At 54.6% G+C, this 20,392-nt stretch overlaps 1 protein-coding gene across 3 annotated transcripts in view; it reads right to left on the reverse strand.

Annotated features, from left to right (window-relative positions):
• The window catches only part of NINL (ninein like), a 107,056-nt gene that overhangs the window by 15,427 nt on the left and 71,237 nt on the right, over positions 1–20,392 (reverse strand). For 2 of the 3 annotated variants that reach the window (XM_027118137.1, XM_027118139.1), the window contains 9 exons: positions 20,011–20,147; positions 18,896–19,036; positions 16,361–16,535; positions 15,404–15,514; positions 14,688–14,807; positions 8,379–8,484; positions 5,839–5,948; positions 4,736–4,995; positions 817–921 (listed from right to left, as the gene is read on the reverse strand). In XM_027118137.1, the coding sequence (XP_026973938.1) occupies positions 817–921; positions 4,736–4,995; positions 5,839–5,948; positions 8,379–8,484; positions 14,688–14,807; positions 15,404–15,514; positions 16,361–16,535; positions 18,896–19,036; positions 20,011–20,147 (1,265 nt within the window). The remainder of the gene's footprint in view (positions 1–816; positions 922–4,735; positions 4,996–5,838; positions 5,949–8,378; positions 8,485–14,687; positions 14,808–15,403; positions 15,515–16,360; positions 16,536–18,895; positions 19,037–20,010; positions 20,148–20,392) is intronic. The other variant, XM_027118138.1, reaches the window with a different exon arrangement.

Consider the following 20,392-nt stretch of genomic DNA (forward strand, 5'->3'; position numbering starts at 1 on the left):
ACTTTGACACACACACACACACACACACACACACACACACACACACAGCTCCTGCCTCAGTGTTCAGACCCCCGACCCCTGACTCTCACACACACACACACACACACACACACACACGCACGCACACACCTCCTGCCTCAGTGCTCAGGCCCCCGACCCCTGACTTTGACACACACACACACACACACACACACACACACACACACACAGCTCCTGCCTCAGTGTTCAGACCCCCGACCCCTGACTCTGACTCACTGAAATCGACAGACCAGGAATGAACCTCGGAGAAAAGCACAGCTGAAACCATTATCAGAACAAGAACAAACAGATTCTACTCGCCCAGAAAGGCTGCAAGAGTATCTCTCGCCCCTACGAGAACGCTCGATGCCTCCCCCGAGCCTGAGCACGATGAGCACTTCTGCAGGGTGAGCAGTGCCTGCAGAGCAGCGTCAGAGGCACACGGGCCTGCGCTGGAGCTGGTGGTGCTGACCCGGTACCTCCTACTTCTGCGAGCGAGGAGCTCAGGAAGGAAGGTGGCTGCTGACATCTGCAACGAGGCCCGAGCCCCGCTGTGCCTGGCAAGGCTGGTCAGAGGGCAGCACGGCTCTCCTGGAACGCGGGTTATCTGTGAACACGTCCCACTTTCTACAGCAATGCCTTCTACGCTTACTCTGCGAAGAGCGAGCCCTGTCAGGGACTGGGGTCGGGGTGGGACCGTGGAGATGGCCCTTACCTCCGTGCAGCCTCTGTCCTTCCTGCAGCTGCAAGCCCTGTCAGGGACCGGGGTCGGGGTGGGACCGTGGAGACGGCCCTTACCTCTGTGCAGCCTCTGTCCTTCCTGCAGCTTCAAGCTCTTGCTGGATCCTCGTCAGCTCATTTTTCAAAAACGTGTTTTCTTCAGAGAGCCTATCCAACTTGATCCTGCATGAGAAATTCAAGAAAGGATCAAGAGTGGGAACTCCGGAAGCTGGTCACCCCCACGCACTCCAGCCTTGCAGTGACCCTGCAGCCACACTTCCCCTTCCCTAGATGAGGGCGCAGGACACCACTTCCTTCGCTCTCCTGTATCCCGTGTTAACCTGCTCTGGTTTGCATCTCCCTAGAGATAAGCTATAGAAGACAAAGCTTTCTTAGCTTCTAAAACGGCCACACAATCAACAACTCCCTGGTGTATTCAGCACCTTGGATCTTTGTGTTCACAGCTGGCCTGTTCCTGCATCTTATAACCTCCACTGAAATGTGAGTGCGCCCATGGCTAGCACCAGTGCAAGATGCTGGGTGAGTCCTCGCGAGGTCACTGCAAGGAGAGTGGCCACCCCCTCCCCCCTCCACCCAGGGGACTCCAGCACAAAGCTGAGGAACACAAGGACTGGGGAGGCCGGATCCCAAGGGAAGAGTGCCGCCATCCTACACCCTGAGGTCAGTACCAGGAGGAGCCTGGGACGATGCCCGGCTCAGTGGACAGAGGGCGACCTGATGCAACATGGAGCCTTCAGGGGGAAAAGCAAGTACCGACAGTGGCTGCCGGGACCAAGTCTGCCCGGAGCCCCCCTGGCTTCCGATGCACTTAGAGTCTCCCTGGGGAGGTAACCCCATCGATGTGTGACACACGAGCAACTGACAAGTAAAGATCACGGGGAGGCAGCCTGAAACCCACGCCTGCTGCCCAGAGAGTCTATCCTTAACGCATGTTGGTCTTGCGGACATTTATTCCCCTAAACAGGTCTCTACCTGGCATTAGCTTCTTTTCAATCTAAAAGTACTCAAAGCCACATGACCTCATATGTTTATGTATTATTCTTATAATGTCAAGCGTAAGTATCTCCTTCATAAGCACAAGTACCACTTCACTTTTCCTCATGAGGAACTAGAGAGAAAAATAAAGACATAGAAGTCAACGGAATTTTAAAAGCAGCAAAGGATTTCAAGCAGGGGAGTGACACAAATGAGGTCTGTGTTTTGAACTGTCATTCCGGCTCCACGATGGAAAACAAATTGATTCAAGGCAGGTGTGTGTGTGTATGTGGTTGGCAGGAGATTCTGCCTCCAGCTTCGGGGACCTCAAATAAGATGGCGTTGCTCCACCCCAGCTGCCCACACTCACCACATAACCAGAGCAGAGCTGGTCATCTAGTGTGTGATGTCCTCACAGAAGGTAATGGAAACCTCCAGGGGTCCCCAAACAAAAAAAACCCGGAAGCTGAAACCAAAGCCATGAGCATTAAGCAACACAAAAATGGGGTTACCCTGAGGCCAGCACCTACACCAGTGTGGGGAAACCACACCGTGGATACATGCACTGGGCCAGTTCCCTGGAAGAGGTTAAAGTGGTCTCAGATTAAGAGGCTCCCAACTCTTGGCAAAAGCAAAGCACATGCTTTCTGCAGGGAGCACCCTCTACTACAGCTCCCAGGATTCCCAGAGATAAACGTCACGTAAGCATGAGCTCACAATCAAAGATCACCACAATATATGTGGAAAAGGACCCCCTATGAGAGTCAGAAGAAGCCAGAACAACAGAATTAGATCCTGTAGGAACCTCAGATACTGGAATTATCAGACACAAACTAAGGATAAATATTATGAAATGTTTACTTAACTAAAAGATGGAAATTTTAAAAGGGACAAGCAACAAGAAGCTGTCAAAAATGATCAGACAGGACTAACTAAACAGAATTTTGGAAAATAAAAAGTCAGTGTCAAAAGAAAAGCTCACTGGCAGGATGTGCCATAGACAGAAAAGAAGTCGGAGGTAATGAAAGAGAGGCTAAGAAATGGAGGAGGAAGGATGCTCAGCATCACTGAGCACTAGAGACAAGCAAATCCAAACGACAATGAGGTACCACCTCACACCAGTCAGGATGGCCATCATCAAAAAATCTACAAACAGTAAATGCTGGAGAGGGTGTGGAGAAAAGGGAACCCTCTTGCACTGTTGGTGGAAATGTAAACTGATACAGCCACTATGGAGAACAGTACGGAGGTTCCTTAAAAAACTAAAAATAGAACTACCATATGACCCAGCAATCCCACTACTGGGCATATACCCTGAGAAAACCATAATTCAAAGAGTCATGTACCACAATGGTCATTGCAGCTCTATTTACAACAGCCAGGACACGGAAGCAACCTAAGTGTCCACTGACAGATGAATGGGTAAAGAAGATGTGGCACATATATACAATGGAATATTACTCAGCCATGAAAAGAAATGAAATTGAGTTATCTGTAGTGAGGTGGATGGACCTAGAGTCTGTCATACAGAGTGAAGTAAGTCAGAAAGAGAAAAACAAATACCATACGCTAACACGTATATATGGAACCTAAAAAAAAAATGGTTATAAAGAACCTAGGGGCAGGATGGGAAAAAAGACATAGACCTTCTAGAGAATGGACTTGAGGACATGGGGAGGGGGAAGTGTAAGCTGGGACAAAGTGACAGAGTGGCATGGACATATATACACTACCAAATGTAAGGTAGATAGCTAGTGGGAAGCAGCCGCATAGCACAGGGAGATCAGCTCGGTGCTTTGTGACCACCTAGAGGGGTGGGATAGGGAGGGTGGGAGGGAGACGCAAGAGGGAGGAGATATGGGGATATATGTATATGTATAGCTGATTCACTTTGTTATAAAGCAGAAACTAACACACCATTGTAAAGCAATTATACTCCAATAAAGATGTTAAATAAATAAACACATAGATAGATAGATAGATAGAGAGAAATGGAGGAAAAGTGAAAAGACCTAACATCATACATCCAGTTGTAGAGGACAGTGAGGGGAGAAGCAATAGTTTACGAATAATGGCTGAGAGTTTTTCATAGGACACAAATCTATACATTCAGTAGACAGTGTTTTCTAAGTAGGATAAGTAAAAAGAAAACCACACCTATGTCCTACGACCCAACAATTCCATTCTTATGTACACCAGCAACCAGAACAAAAAATGGGGCTCCCCAAAGCCCCCAAGGGTTGCCACTATCCTGACTTGGAAAAGTGACCCCTGGGGGACTTGTGCTGGGGACACAGATATGTCCAATTCATCAACAATTCTTCCAACTGCACACACGTGTGTATTTTTCTTGTGCGTATAACACTTTAATAAAAAGTTAAAGTGAAAGAATACACACCTAAACATACCAAAGAAAACCCACAGAAGATGGAGAAGTTAATAGAAGCCAGAGGATACAACTCAGATCACCATTCTCAGGTTCTAGGGTTCAGTCCCACTGACCCAGACTAATGGCCTTTCCTGTTATTTGGAGGCTTTTAGGCCTTTTATCCACCTCCCCAAGGACCATGAGATGACAGACGATGGAGACCGTGTTGCCCTTGCTACCAGGCGAGTCAGAGGCAGGAGGTAAACTGAGTCAAAATTCTACAAAGCAAAGGGCTTCAGGGCCTAAGCCCTAGTTAATACGTATTTTTGAAGTCAGAATGTTTGGGAATTCCCTGGTGGTCCAGTGATTAAGACTCCATGCTTCCACTGGAGGGGCATGGGTTTGATCCCTGGTCGGGGAACTAAGATCCTGCATGCCGCATGCGCAAAAAACCGAAAAGTCAGACTCTTTGTAAAATAGCCTGTTCTTTCAGGGCTCACGTGTCTGCACCAACAAGAACCCCTCAGGTAACAGCCATTGAGATGCTGAGCCGTTTGCCCAAATCCAATTTCAAATTCGGGTTCTGAGCAAGACACCCTGGACGCGAAATCCCGAAAGGATGTGGTGCCGGACCTGACCCGCTGCAGCGCCTCCTCCAGCTGGTCCCTCTCCTGGGCCAGCTGCCGCGCGTGGCCCCGCTCCAGCTCCACGGCCCGCTGCAGCCGGTCCCGCAGGCCTTGGACAGCCTCCTGCGACTCCTGGTGCAGCGTCGCCAGCTCGGCCTTCTGACCCTGCAGCACGCCAACCTCGAGCTTGAAGGCCCGCTCCAGCTCCTTTCTCTCCTCTGCAAAGGCCCTTTTCATCACCTCCATCTCCCTTTCATAGTAATTCACCTGGGAAAAGAAGCGTGAGTGATGTCAGCCAGGGGCCCCTAAACATGATCTGCCTGACGATACAAGGCTGCCCGGCACAGCATCCAAAGAGCGGGGGGCCCGGCCTCAACGAGGTGCTGGGGCCTGTGAAAGGCTCCCCAGGGCCCGTGTGGCCGCCTGCTTCTGTCACGTCCCGTAACCTTCACTGCGGCCTAGGGGGGCAGGCCTGGCAGGCGCAGAAAGGCTGCTGGGGGCCGAGCTGGGCTGGGGGCCTGGCAGCAGCAGCAGCAGGAGAGCAGAGGGGGGACAATGCCTACCGCGAGGCCGCAGTGGCTCTGAACCCCCTGGAGACCTGGCGGGCAAGGCCACAGCAGGAGCCCAGGGGCAGGACCACAAGGAAGAGGTGGCCCCGCCTCGCTGGCAGTGACACCTGACGAGACGTGGGTACCGTCCCTCAACAAAACCCACCACAGTTGGGTCACAGAGCTGGAGGCATGTTCACCCAAGAAGACAGGCCTGGCCAGGGTGGCCCGGGAGGCCCGCACGCAGAGCAGTCCCAGGGTGCTTCAGCTGGAACGCAGTTGGGAGCTGTGACTCCCCAGCACAGAGTAAGCAGGGAGGTCTGGCCTCAGCGCAGCCCTCGTGACGCTGGGATACCACGACCCTGCTCCCTCCCATTAGTAGCTATACCTTCTGTCCTGCCTGCTTCCGAAGCAGGTGTGAGGCAGAACATCAATGTCACGCACATTTCCCTGCAAACCTCCGTCCCCCTGAGCGCGCTCACTATGGGGCAGACGTGTGCGCAGAAGCGTCCCAGCAGCAGGAAGCTCCTTGACCCCTCCGGCCTCCCTCAGCCCCCCTGACCTTGGTCTCCAGCTGGATCTCGAGGTCTTTGTAACGTTCCTTCACCTGCTCCAACATTATCTCCGTCTCTATACTCACTGGGACGGAATCACCCACAAACGTGACAATGCCTGCAACAAGAAGACACTTCCGTTTTTGTCTTGCCCAGGACGCTGCGGGGTCTGATCCAACCTCCAAGCCGACATCTGGCCGAAGCACAGCCTTCCGCGGGCACTTTCCGCAAGAGGAATGCAACGCTGGCAGTAAGAGGACATGGGCCATGGACCATCCGTTGCACCGAGTTCTCAAAGCTGGCATCTTTACAAACCAGCATTTCGAGTCTTTGCCAGAACGCAGATCACTCAAAGGTATGAATGGCGAGGAGGCTCCCTGCCAGATTTGTCAGGCCCTTGAATTCCCTGAAAGATGCCACATGGGGTACACGTCCTGCCCCCTTGACCGTGGCAGGCACACACAGGGATGGGGACAACGGGAAAAAGTGACCACAGCACAGACAGTGCTTTAGGATGAGCCATGACGAAGCTCTGTCTTCATTCTTTATTTCGCCTTCCTCCTTTTCTCAGAGGCCCTCCCTACTTTCTATTACATCACACAAATCATGGGAGTGGGGGTCTTAACAAAAAGTCAGGCAAACTCAGCACTTGTGGAGGCTCTGACAGACTGTAGGAAGAGGGTGTGAGCTACACCCGGCCCAGAAGACCCTCCCCACTGGCAACATCACCCGTCCTTACAGCTCGCCCCCAAAGGGCGCCTGTGAACCCACAAGCGCGGCCAGCCCTCCTGGGCCCAGCGGCCCCCCACGTTGTGCGTGTTGGGGGGCACACCCAGGGCTTGACTCAGAATGTGCGTGTGACCGCCACTGCTGGTCCACGGGCCAGAAAGTGAAGGGAGCAGACACACCCTGACCTCTCGCCCAAGTTGTTTTCCACGAAAAAGAGTGACAGGCTCAATGACATCCTGAGAGAACTCAGAGTAAGTATCTCAGGAAAGAGCATCCCGTTGCCCTGACAACTGGAAGCCGCCACCTGGGTCTGGCCAAGTGGCGCCCGTCAGGAGTGGCCCCAGCTGGATGCACTGCCGGCCCAGACTCCACAACCCACATGGCCCCCGCCACCACAACTCTGCTGTCCTGACTGTCCCTCCTCCTTTGAAGGGGCCAAGAGAAGCTCTACGGTCAGACGACGGGGGAAAGTGTAAGAGAAAATGCTCCAGCTGGGAGAGCGCTCTGGTCGTATCAGTGCCAACACGAAGCTTGGGGCTGCCTTTGGTGCCACACCTCAGAGGCTTCTGGACACGGCACCCTGGGCACAGACCCCGTCTCTCTGCTCCCTGCGTTACGGATCGTGGCTCTCGACAAGGGTCACATGCTCTGTGCAGCTCAGTCCCCTCCAGGGACAGAGGAGGTGACAATAACCCCCTTCCCCATGGCCACACTGGCACCAGACACTCATCTGGGGATCAGATGATACCAGCTCACCAGCCACATGCCAACACCTCGGGGCTGAGGGCAGCGGGGCTGTGGGTCTCGACAGCCATCAGCTCCACTAACGCAGCTGCAGGTGAGGGGCTCCCTTTGGGCCCAGGTGCACAGAAGACCCCACTCGGTTTCCCTTGGAGGCTCCCATGTTGACTTTCCTGTTTTAAGTAACAGCTTTAGGACAATACGGGAGCCCAATGCTCTCAGGGTTACAGATGAGAGCGACACGTCCTCTGGGGCTGCGTCTGCGTGACATGTGACCACAGAGGCGGTCGGGCTGCTGGGCCGGGGCTGTCGTGGTGGTTCCCACGCAGCAAGGGGCGTGAAGCCTGGAGCACGTGAACCTGTAGTGCCCGTCCCGCCCAGCTGCCAGGGTGGGCGCAAACCCCGTCCTCCTCAAGGACAGCTGTGGCCTCAGAACCTCCAGCCCCGTCTCTAGAAGGAGCCAAGAACATTAACCTCTCGGTGCTCGCAGCCTGTCGAGACCTCCCGGCTGGGAGGCAGGAGCCTGGTTTTTCCGAGTGACGTCTTTGGCGTCGGCTCTGCACGCAGCAGGTGGAAGGGCCCTTCCCAGGCGCCATGGCCCCGCCCCATCTCAGACCCCTTCCACGGCGGCCCGCCGGCCTCGGTCCACACGGTTTAGCACCTGCCTTGTACGAGCCGTCACAGACCCGAGACCAGCCTGTCCCCTGTCCCCGCAGCCTCCTCTCTCCTCCCCTCCCCCAGAGGACCGTCTGTGTGGAGCATCTCCTTTGATCACCAACTCTGCCCCCCTCCCCGGGACCCAGGAGGCTCCCTGGGACATGCCTGCCCTGAGGTCACGGCAAGGTCCTCATAACCTTCACCACTTGCTTCTACCCAAATGGTAGACCCCTCATCCTCCTCCATCTCCCTTGGGGCTCTGGGGGTCACACAGAACCCTGGCCTCAGGTAGGCCCCTTCTCCCACACAAGAGGTCGGAAGGGCTTGTGACCACCTGTGCAGCTGGCCAGCCCCACGCCCCCCCCCTCCCCGCCCCGGGAAGGAGCACACGACCCACCACCTCAAAACACCGGGCTCCTACCTGCCGGGCCGTGTCCCGGGGGCAGCTGGCCGTGCCGACTCGGGGGCAGCTGTGCCCGCAGGCCTTCCAGTGCAGCCTGCAGCTCGTCGTTGCAGTCCTGCAGGTCCTGTGGGCAGAGCCAGACCCTTCCTCCAGCCACTGTGGCCACTGGGCCCAGGAGTCAGCCCCAGCTCAGCAGGGCAGACGGGGCACTGAAGCTGTGCCCAGGCACCTAACTGCTCCGTGAGCGACACGGGAGCAGGGGTCACTTCGCGACATCTTATGCCCAGTACCACCTTCCATCACGGGATACAAGGAAGGGACTCAGGGGAAAAAAGTGCAGTGAAAGTGAGAAATGGAGAAAATACAGAGAAACCACAGGTGGTTGGGTAAGCACGCACATAAGGGGAAGAGGACACTTGGGGGCGTGAAGGCTTAAGAGGAAGAGTCTCTGGGAATTCCCTGGAGGTCCAGCGGTTAGGACTCGGTGCTCTCACTGCTGGGGCCCGGGTTCGATCCCTGGTCAGGGAACTAAGATCCCGCAAGCTACACAGTGCAGAGGAAAAAAAAAAAAAAAGAGGAAGCGTCTCGTTTGTAACAAGCGTAATTTGTCCACCCACGAATGAAATATACCTGAACAAGCACATCTGGTCACCTGACTTTCAAAAGGCCAGAAAGGGTAGCGTTCACATCCCACCTTCCCAGGTGGCCCCAAAGCCGGCACCATGGCCACATGGCTTTGGGTCCACGCACTCTTCCCCCCAACCCCGGGTGGGCTGTGGCCGCCCCACCTGGAGGACAGCACGCGTGATGCAGCTTCCGCCCGGCTTCTCCTCCCGGGAAACTGGCTCTGGGGGAAGCCAGACCAGCCAAGGCCATGGCATGCCCTCAAGGCCCCACCTCCCTCCCTGATTTTTTTTCTTTTTTTTTTTTTTGGCCGCGCCCCATGGCATGCAGGATCTTAGTTCCCGGACTAGGGACTGAACCCCTGCCCCCTGCATTGGGGGCACAGAGTCCTAACCACTGGACTGCCAGGGAGGCCTGCTCCTCTCTGATTTTTTAATCTATTTGAGTTTCTTCTCCAGGCAGCTCTTGTCAAATAAAACTCATCTTCCTGAACTCCCCGGTGGCCAGTGCCTGGTTTGTCTCTGCATCCGCCCTTGGAGAAGGAGCCTTTCATCGGCAGTTCTAGGCGTGTGGGAGAAGGGACAGGCCCTGCAGATCTCAGAAGAAGCACAGAAGCACAGATTTACTAGGATCAGTCCTTCAGAAACTCCTGGGCAAATACACAGTTTCCCCATGGAGGGAGCAGCTCCTTCCTGGGGGAAAGGGCAGGGCCGGGATGTGGGAGCCGTGGGGTAGACCTGCGGGGCGGCAGGTGTGGGCACCCCCGGCCCCTCTACCCCACGATGTTGCCACGCCAGCTACTGAGCATGTCAGGTGTGGTCAGTCTGGATTGAGGTGTGTGTAGCATAAACTCTACACCGATCTTAAACACCAGATTCCCAAAAAGGGATGTAAAATATCTCATTTAAAATATGTTTATATTGATTATATGTTGAAATAATGACACTGTGGATGTAATACAGGGAATAAAATGTAATTAAAATGATGAATGTCACCTATTCCTTTCCTTTTTTTATGTGACTCCTGGAAAACCTGAAATTACACGTGACTGGTGTTTTTACTGACAGTGCTGACCTGGCAGGAAACACTGACAGAATCATTTCTACCCAATGTCCTCCCCCCTCGGTGGTTCTTTCTGCCCCTCAGATGGGTATTTTAAGAGCACATGCACGTCCCACAAATTCAGCAGCGCCAGAAAACAGGTCCTTAGGTGCCATGCTGGGCACAGACTTCTCTGCTCTCAGGCACCACTGTCGGTTCTAACCCATGAGGGTGACATGTGCTGTCCTGGGTCCCAGACAGTCTACCCAGCGGGTGTCCCAGGGCTGGGAGCCAGGGTGCCTGTTTTCATGTGGGCTGCATGTGAACTTGGGGGTGCCTGTGGATGCCCAGGGTGGTCACAGGGTCATAGGGTGTTACTGTGCTAGCCAGGAAAGGCAGCACGTCCACTGCACACACTGTAGCGCTAAGGCTCTGAGGGCTCTGGACCTGTTGAGGCTTCTCTTCTCGTTAGCGGGAGAAGCGAGCTCAGCAAGGAAGCAGGGGAGGGTGGGATTTCAACAACAGCTTGGAAAGCATCGAAAGCATCGGAGAGGAAGGTGGAGGCGGCAGACCAGCTGGGGAGCCGGGCCGCGCTGAGTCAGCACACACAGAGGGGCTGACCACCCAGGCACAGGCAGTGGAGGGGACGTCTGTCAGGGCTGGTGTCTCAGTCCATCCGGGCTATTGTAACAAAATTCCACAGATGGTGAGTTTATAAACAACAGAAACTTACTTCTCACAATTCTGGAGGCTAGAAGTCCATGACTGAGGTGCCTGCAGATTCAGTGTCTGGTGGGAGCTTCCCGGTTCATAGACGGCCATCTGTTCCCATGTCCTCACTTAGTGGAGGGGATGGGGGAGCTCTCTGGTGTCCCTTTATAAGGGCACTAATCCCCTTCATGGAGCTCCACCCTCATGACCTAATTGCCTCCCAAAGGCCCCACCTTTGAACACCACCACAACTGAGGGAACAGGCTTCAACATATGGATTTATGGGGACACACACATGCAGCACGTAACAGGGTGGAAATGGGTAAAGAGAAAATCTGTATCTGGCACTTCTGACCAAGGACAAGCTACTCCATTATGGTGTCCACCCGAGGGAACAGTGAAAATATGAAACCACAGAGAACCCCTAAGGAGGAAGCGATTAACATTTTACACTTCCCCCAACTTTTTTAAATCTTTTTTTTTTGGCTGCACCTCGTGGCATGTATCGTAGTTCCCCAACCAGGGATGGAACCCATGCCCCTGCATTGGAAGTGTGGAGTCTTAATCACCAGACCACCAGGGAAGTCCTTACACTCCCCTTTACCAAAGTCAGCCTTGCCCCAGAAAACTGAGGCTGACAGCTGAAAGAAAGAAAGAAAGAAAAAAAAAAAAAAGCTGAGACAGTAGTTGAATAGGAAGGGAACTCGGCAACAAGGGAAAACATGGTTTCTGTGCTAGCAAATATCCTGCTTACAAGCATGGGGAAATGTCAAACAGTGACTTTGGAAAGATGGGTGACACACAGCAGGGAGGTTCAAGGTCGTCTCTACTCTGGAGACTGATGATAAGAAACACCCTAGGCCCGAGGCAGCGCCCCCAGGAGGCTGAGCACACGCAGCACGCAGATCTTGGTCTCTAAAGCCATTCTCTCCAGTTAGGAGCCAGGACTCATTGGAGAAATAGCTGATTCCAGCGCAAGGGCAGGGGAAGCATAAGAGGAGTCTGGAGCATCTCACTGTGCTAGAAAGTATGGAACAACTTAACAAAACACGACAGTGACAAGTCACAAGGTCACGGCTGCCGGCCGGAAGACACTCCCACTGGCCAAATCTCACATGACTTGAGCACCAAAGTAATTCGACATAGTAACGAATTATCAATACAAACCACTGATGAGAATGGCGATTCCTGAGCCCATACCAACCAGATACACAGATAGATAGACAGGACTTCTCTGCCTGATGGCAGATGCCAAGTGCCAACTGACAGATGTGGAGTGGATGATGGAAAACCATCCTTTTGCAACAACCATTGTGGCAAAGACGGGAGTTGGCAGGAATCACTCACTGATCCTAAATCTAGTGAAACTTCTGATGAAGAGCAGGACATCTGCGTGGTCTTAAAGTGTCACCCCACACTGAGACCAGGTGATCAAAATTAACATCACCTACATTGTGCAGCTGAGAAGGCATAACCTCAATTTAATCCAAAGGAAGTATCACGAAAACACAAAATGAGAACGTTTCTATTGAAAAGGAAGGAGAGACTGTATTCTTCAAAAATCTCCACGTGAAGGACAAAGAAAGGCTGTGGGAATGTGCTACAGACAGTGTGTCTCCCCAGATTCATATGTTAAATCCTGATCCCCAGTGTCATGGTATTTGGAGGTGAGGCCTTTTTTTTTTTTTTTTTTTTTGCCGTACGTGGGCCTCTCACTGTTGTGGCCTCTCCCATTGTGGAGCACAGGCTCCGGATGCGCAGGCTCAGCGGCCATGGCTCACAGGCCCAGCCGCTCCGCGGCATGTGGGATCTTCCTGGACCGGGGCACGAACCCGTGTCCCCTGCATCGGCAGGCGGACTCTCAACCACTGCGCCACCAGGGAAGCCCCCTGGAGGTGAGGCTTTTGGGAGGAGATCAGGTCAGGAGGATGGAGCCCCATGACGGGGTTTGTGCTCTAATAAAACAGCCCCCAGAGAACTCCCTCGCCCCTTCACAGAAGGACACAGTGAGAAGACAGCCGGCCACCTGCAACCCAGAACAGAGGCCTCACCAGACACCGAATCTGTCAGCACCTTGGTCTCAGACCCACCAGCCTCCAGAACAAAGGAACTAAATCTCTGTGGCTTATAAGCTCCCCAGTCTATGGTATCTTTGTTACAGCCACCTGAATGGACTAAGAATGTTCCAGATTAGAGGACATCAGACTCTGGCCCTGGCCCTAGACTGGGTCCTGCACTGGAGGAAGATGCTCTAAAGAACATTGTTAGGGGAATTCCCTGGCGGTCCAGTGGTTAGGTCTCCGAGCTTCCACTGCTGGGGACCCAGGTTTGATCCCTGGCCAGGGAACTAAGATCCCGCAAGCCAAGCAACACAGCTAAAAACAAAAAAGAACATTGTTAGGTGGACTAACAAAACTGAAACACAACAAGCAGGTTAAAGGACTGTGTTGGTGGAAACTGTGAAGTTACTAAGTAACCTCAGCTACCCAGGAGGTGTTGGGAAGCTGGCTCTCTAGGAAGAGAAGCCCAGCTTGTAGCTTCTGCACATTTCTTGGTGTAAATAACTCCCCCATCAAAGGTTTAACAAGAAGCCAGCAAAATTCCTGAACATGTAACATCAACGTTGGGCACCTGAACAGCACTTTGAGGTTGAAGGGTCGGCCTGCTCTCAGGAAGTGCATGGACCAGTTCGGGGTGGAGGGTCGTGATCGCCTGACTCACCTCCGATGTACACGTGCGCGTCCACATGCACACGGTGAAACGTACACAGCCGGTGGACTGGGGCAGAGGCATCCAGGTGTTCCCCAGACTAGTTTCACTTTTGTAACTTCATGTATTAGAAATTACTTTCAAATAAAACGCTTTTTTAATGCTCTGTTAGTTTGAAACAGCCTAAAATATCCCCAAAAATAGAGAGGGCAAATTTCTAAATAAGTAGCTTAGCACTAAAATGTAAAATATTCCTGCTGATATTTCAAAAAGTAAAATTTTGAGAACCAAAAGTGAAATCAGCAGCAGCTGTTAAGTGACAGAGTCATGTGAAAAAATGAAGGCAGTTACATTTGTTTGAAAAAATTCAGGTGCACTAAAGCAATGTATTAATGGATGGTTAGTTACAGGTGCTCAAAGTGAGAAAGAAAACACAGCAGGAAAGAGAGTTCCTTTCAGAAAGTCAAGCGGCACATTCCAGCTGCACCACATCCCCTAACCACACACCACACACACCACTCGGGCACCCGAGGACGGTAAGAGCTGACCACACGCAGGCGCACATGGGATTCAGGATGTGGAGGGCGGGAGGTAAGGGTCACGTCACACTGCAGACCAGCACAGGCTCACCTTTATCCTCTGGTGTGGCCAAAGCATCGTGTGCAGAAAGACAGTTCTTAACATTAATTGGGAGGGAAATCATTAAGAGGCAAACGGATACTAGACCCCTAACTCCAAATGATAATGTTCTATCTGCTGGAGTCCTCGGTAATCTCGAGAGAGTAACGGGTTATGATCTGTTTCCCCAGCACTGACATTGTTCACCACCTACGCCCTCTTCTGCATAGCGGCAGCGCCAGCCGAGTGGGCTCACGTTGGTAGATTTGGCCCAGGAAATGCAAACACTCAACCACAGAGACAAGATGAAGCCCTACATGGTGCCGGGACACACAGAGGGGGACTTAGGACAGGGGCCATCTCACCACCTGGGCAGCCCGCGTGGGGCTGGGCACATGTGCTGAGCAGGCAAGTCCCACCCGTCTCCTTTCAGAACACGAGGCTCGGAGGACCCCATTGGCGGAAGGCAGGCCGAGATCAGAGGCTCTGCCTGCTCTGCTCATACAGGGATGCTCCTGTGGACCCGGGCTGGACCACCCTCCACGTGGAGGCCAGGGGGTGGGAGGGCCCACCCGGGTCTGAGCGGACAGATCCTGACGACCCCGCAGGCAGGGGGCCACATACCCGGCACTTAAGCTTGTACTCCTTCAGGACCTCTGAGAACCGCTCCTCCTGGGTCAGGAGCTCCGTGCTCTGTGGCTCGAGCTGAAAGCCAGACGCAGGCAGGAAAATGAGGGCCGGGACCTGAGGCCAGGTAGAGGGTGTGTTGTCACCCCCAGACGCTGTCCCCACCAGGCTTATTAGCATCTGCAGGTACAGCTGCCCATTCCTCCTCTTCCTCCCCTCCCCTTGTCTAAAAGGTCTCAGGGCAGAAGGATGTTTGGAATTTATGGAAGGCGGCCATGCTCCCACCTGGAGCCTGGGCTGCCTTCCTGCCTTGGCCACCTGGGAGGCCCCCTGCCTGGACCCTGCACCTCCCCTCCCCTCCTCCTCTGAAGGTGATGGTAAGGGCCAGCTGGGGCGCCTCTAACCTCTCCTCCGTGCCCACCACCACCAAGACCCTGTCACTGGGGTCTGTGCAGAGGGTGCTGACTGCTCCAGGCTTTGTCACTAAAAGGCCAACGTGCAGGGCATCACCCGGGCGTCACCAGCACCCCTGTACTGCATGAAGTGGAGGAAAACACAGGGAAAGTACCCGTGATAATTTTCTCTCCATTATAGAATTTTAGGAGAAAAAACCTAAATTCCATCGCCTGTGTATTCTTCGTCAAGACCCTGACGCCCTTTACCCGGCGCCCAGGGGCGCCCCTCTGGAGACTCAGAATCAGCAGAGGACCCACCTTGTCCTTCAACACAAACTCCAGATCATTCTGCAGCTTCAGGACCAGCTTCTCCGACTCTGCGAGCTTCTCCACGACTTCAATCATCTCCTTCTGCAGTCGACTGTTTTCCTACAAGACACAGGCCAGCGGTTGGCCGGCTTTGGGGACGGAGGAGGGAGCTGTGTGGAAGGGCTGCCCCCTCCGAGCGAGAGGCAGGGCTCATGAGCAGGGAAGGTGGACCCCACGGAGCCCTTGGGGATACTCCCCCTTTCCCACTGCCTCGACTTCTTCCACCCACCCAAGCTCTCGGACAACCCTTCCCGAGCCGTCTTCTAAAAAACAAATTGAAAGCTGTACCACGACGGCCCAGGTGTCCACCAGGAGCAAGGCAGTGTCCTCAGACACGGGAACCAAAAAGAAGGCATATGTCCAGCCTGTCCTCCAGGGGGACGGAGGCGAGGGGGGCAGGGCAGGTGCGGACAGAGCCCACAGCCCCAAGTTAGGGAAGGAGGAGGAAAGGGGGGCCGGGGACACCTCACTGGAAGCAAATGCAGGGTGGGTGCCGGTCGTGGGGTGCTCTCCACAGTCCAGAAGACTGCGTCTGCTCCAGGGCTGGGGGCGCAGGCTGATGCTTTTGTCTTTTGCTGACCCCACTGGTGCTCTGGTCCCAGGGGTGCAGCAGAGGTGGCTGCAGCCGCTGACCTAGAGGCCCTCGGGTCCCCCATCCTGCTGCCCACATGGCTGGAGATGAGGGACCATGTGTCTCCCAGAAAAGCCAGGACGCTTTCTGCTTTGGCTGAGAAATGGGCTCTTTCCATGGCTGCAGGAAATGTTCTTTAGTGTGAAACCCCCAGCACCACGGGGAGGGTTTAATCCTGGACCAGGGAGGTGTGGGTGTGGAGGATGGACCCTTAGGCAACCTCGCCTCCGTCTTTTTGGGTGGGAGGCACCCCTCCGACCCCCGTACACCTCTACCTTCAGGGCCAGGCTCAGCTTCTGGCGGAGGCTGGCCTCCTCAGCCCGAAGGCGCTGCAGGTCCTCCTCCAGCGCAGCCCTCTGCCGCCGGGCCTGCTCCCAGGACAGCTCGCGCTCCACCTCCACCTCGGACCGCAGGAGACTCAGCCTCTCCCTGTACCCCTGCTCCAGGCGTCTGCAAGGCACATGGTACGTGGTTCGTCGGGCTCCTGAGGGGCGCCACCTGGGCCTCTCCCTCCCCGGGGTCTCTCGCCGGAGCACTCGGCCACAGCGTCTGGGACTCGTTTGTCCACCCTGGCAGACGAGAGAGCTGCAGATGCTGTACCATTTAAGGATGCGGGGCCTCCTTAAATCCCTCCTCGGGGCTGGTGGAGGTGACCCCACACAGACAAGGTGAGCCAGCGGGTCCCTTGGCCTCTGGGGTGAGCTAGCGGGTGACCTCTGGGTAGGTCTCTGACGCTCCTCGGCCATTCAACCTCCTCCACATCGTGAAAAAATGAATCAATAAATAAAGGCGGCACCAAAGCCTTCGGTGACCAAATGCGCACAGAGGCCCGCCTCTGTCACGAGGACACAGGCATCAGAAAACCAGTACGTGGCGAATCCCAAAGCAGCCAGAGAAAGGTGCGGAGGCCCTTCCCCTCAGACTCTGCTGTGGTCGTTTGCAATAACCATTTCTTTGCAGCATGCAGGACTTTAGTTCCCCAACCAGGGATCGGACCTGTGCCCCCTGCAGTGGAAGCACGGAGTCGTAACCACTGGACCGCCAGGGAAGTCCCCGCAATAACCATTTCTATCAGCAGGGAAAACAGTGCTAGATCTTAGCTTTATCACTAAAACAGCTGCTTAACAGGATTCTCAGACCCAGTCTATCTAGATTGAAGACGAATGAAACTCTTCGGCAGAGCTTGGCCACGTCAACAATCGAGCATGAGAAATACTGGGCTCGGCCTCCCTCAATCTCACCCCAGAGCTTCGAGGCGGGGGCATGAGGGGAAGGGGGGCAGCCATCACTTAGGGAAAAGGTTTGACGAGTGTGATTAATCTAACAGTCCACAAATCTCGGGGCTAATTTTACAAATACAAATTTGATCATATCACTCCACTCTTTAAAGGGGAAAGGTGCAGTAAAATACAGCAGAACAGACCCACATCACGGGTGCTCTGTGGCCGTCAGAAAGTATATGCAACACAACACCATTCTGTAAGTAATCACGTGCATGGAAAAGCGAGGGACTCACAACAAATGTTAGGAGTGATAACCTCTGTGGACGTGAGACTTTTGCTTTTATTTTTCCTTTCACTTGGTATTTTCTTTCTTTTTAATTATCTATTTATTTATGGCTGCATTGGGTCTTAGTTGCCGCATGCGGGCTCTTCGTTGCGGCACAAGGGCTTAGTTGCCCTGCGGCACGTGGGATCTTAGTTCCCCGACTAGGGATCGAACCTGCATCCCCTGCATTAGAAGGCAGATTCTTAACCCCTGGACCACTGAGGAAGTTCCTACTTGTATTTTTTAAGTTTTCTACAATGAACATGTATCATTTATTACTTTTGTAATAAAAACAACCTAACACAACCACAAAAACTATTTCTAAAAACGTATCAATGATGCCCCATTGCTCACTGGGCAAAATCCAAACACTCGCGTGGCCCTCGAGGCCTCATGTGTTCCCCCACCAGATTCTTGGACTGAGATACGGCCTTGGAGTCGCTGGTTCTCTGACCCAGAGAGAACTTCCCTGAGTCCCTTCTGGGTGGTTGGGAGAGTCAGGCCGACCGGGCCAAGACCAACGCAAATCAGTTCTCAGCTCCCTGACCGATCGTCTAAAATCGTCCACACTTAAGCTTGTGGGCGCTGGGGTGGGGGGCAGCACAGGCCACAGAGGAAGGACGTGTGCGGGTCAGGCTGCTCCAGAGCAGGGAGCCCCAAGGACCCCGCGTCCCCAGGCCTCGCCTCAGGACACAGCCCCACGTCCGCCCACGTCAGGGATGCAGCAGAGCCCAGCTGCGGTAAAGAGCTACCGGGAGGCGGGTGGCGCCTCAGGAGAGGGGGAAAGGCTTTCAAAAAGGTCAGAAATTCTTTCCTCTGGTTTGTCCACCACCATCCCGGCCAGCTCACCAGGAGTCCACTCAGGCCACCCAATGGGAGATGCCCGGTGTGCGGTTTTGGGCCCCGGCCTCCCTCCTGCAGAACCAACAGGCTGCAAAGCCATTCTCCGGTCCTCTCAAAACGTCCACCCGTCTCGCTGATCACAGGCACGGACAGAAGACTCAGCTTGAGTGGGACAGACCCCGACAGATGGAGCAGAGAGTGAGGCCAGCAGAGCACTTTCCCCTGCAGACGGTCGTCACAGGCACTCGGCCAGACGCCATGCTCCCAAACGAAGGGCAAGACTGCTTCTTAAAATGCACTGTCTTCCCTCAAGGAAGGACGTCAGCAGAGTGCTGGGTTCAGGTGAGACAGCAGGGCCTCAGCTGGTGGCCGCCCGCGTCCACTGCCCACCCTCGGCCGGGGACCCCGGCGGGACCTACCTGACCTTCTCCTCTGCGAGCTGCTCCAGGGCAGAGTGGAGGTCGTCCGTCTCCTTCACAAACTCCAGGTGCCTCTGCTCTGCCTTCTCCAGGTCCTGCCTTGCCTTGTCTCGCTCCCTGGCCATCTGCTCCACCTGCCCCCTGCGTGAAGGAGGCGGGGTCAAAGGGGACACCGCTCTGGGCCCAGAAAGCCCGTCTGCAGGAACAAACACAGCTGGGCTAACGGCGCCGAGCAGCGGCCAGCGCTGGGCTCTGACCCACCTCCTCCCAGGGCCGTTTCTATAGTTACTGTGCCCGGTTTACAGAAGCACATACAGTGACAGGCCAACTGCCTGGCAAAGGGGTTTCTAGCAGGTTTCTGAACCAGGAGGTCTGAGCCTAGAACGTGCAGCGTGCCACCCCTCCAGATGGCCTCAGGACAGGTAGGAATTTATCTACGCTCCCTCTTGCCTGCAGCTGGGCCTCAGGCCCCAGGGGTCCCTAGCACCTAACCTGGGACTGGATGCATGAAGGGGAGGAGGCTGGCCACCCATTATCCTGCCTGGCCACAGCCCTGCCACCTGCAGCCTGGCATCAGAGTGACTGTGCAGGGAGTTGCCCAGAACAGAGGAGACTCCCGTATGTGGCCCTGTCCCTGTCTGGTCACCCTGGGTCCCGCCCAAGGCTCTGTGCAAACCATCTCTGGCACCAGCTATCCTGGTGCCCGTTTCTCCCACTGAAGAGGCATCCCTGTCCCAAAGCACAGTCTTTCTCTGGTCCCCTTTGCCGAACTGCCTGACAGAAGGCTCATCTGTTGGTACCTAATGAGATGCAAAGTCTTGAGGATCGAGGTTGGGATTTCTGCCAGCCTTTTCTGTAGCTTCAGAAAATCAATAAACACACGAAAACCAATCTTTGTGCCAAACTGCTCAGCAGACGGACGGCCTGAAAAGCCAGCCAAACCCAGAGCCAAACCCAATTACAATGGTTTGTGTTCTTGGCCCAACTGCCGTGCTGCGCTTTGTGACTGTGTTCGAAGCATCCTTCTTTCTCCTCCTGCTGGGTGCCCGAATCCGGGGGCAAGGAGGCCAGTCTAGCCAGTGGCACCCACACACCCTCCCCATCAGGGCTCTTACTGGCGGAAGCTCAGCTCCTGGCGGTAGCAGGCCAAGGCTGCCTGCTGAGTGGCACCGCCCACCATCATGAGCTCATTCTCAAGGGCCCAGGCCAGCTCCAGAAGGTTCACCTTCTCGTCCACACTGAAGTCGAGGCTCTGAAAATAGCAAGACCCATCAGCCAGGTGCGATGAGTGGGTCTCCAGACACTTCCGGGCTCCCTCAGGACAGTCAGGCCCAGACCACGCTGTCCCTGCACCTTCCTTTGCTCTCTGCAAAGTCTCTGCCTCTTGGGTGGAGCCTTTCCCCTGCCCCAACCCCGCTGATGGTCTCCCCATCCTTGTCAACCCCAGTGTCCCCCATCCCCACTACAGTCCCCCCAACCCTGTCAACCCCAGTGTCC

The sequence above is a fragment of the Aethalodelphis obliquidens genome, unplaced genomic scaffold, assembly GCF_003676395.1.
Source record: "Aethalodelphis obliquidens isolate GAN/ISIS:26980383/991018 unplaced genomic scaffold, ASM367639v1 scaffold18, whole genome shotgun sequence".
NCBI lineage: Eukaryota > Metazoa > Chordata > Mammalia > Artiodactyla > Delphinidae > Aethalodelphis > Aethalodelphis obliquidens.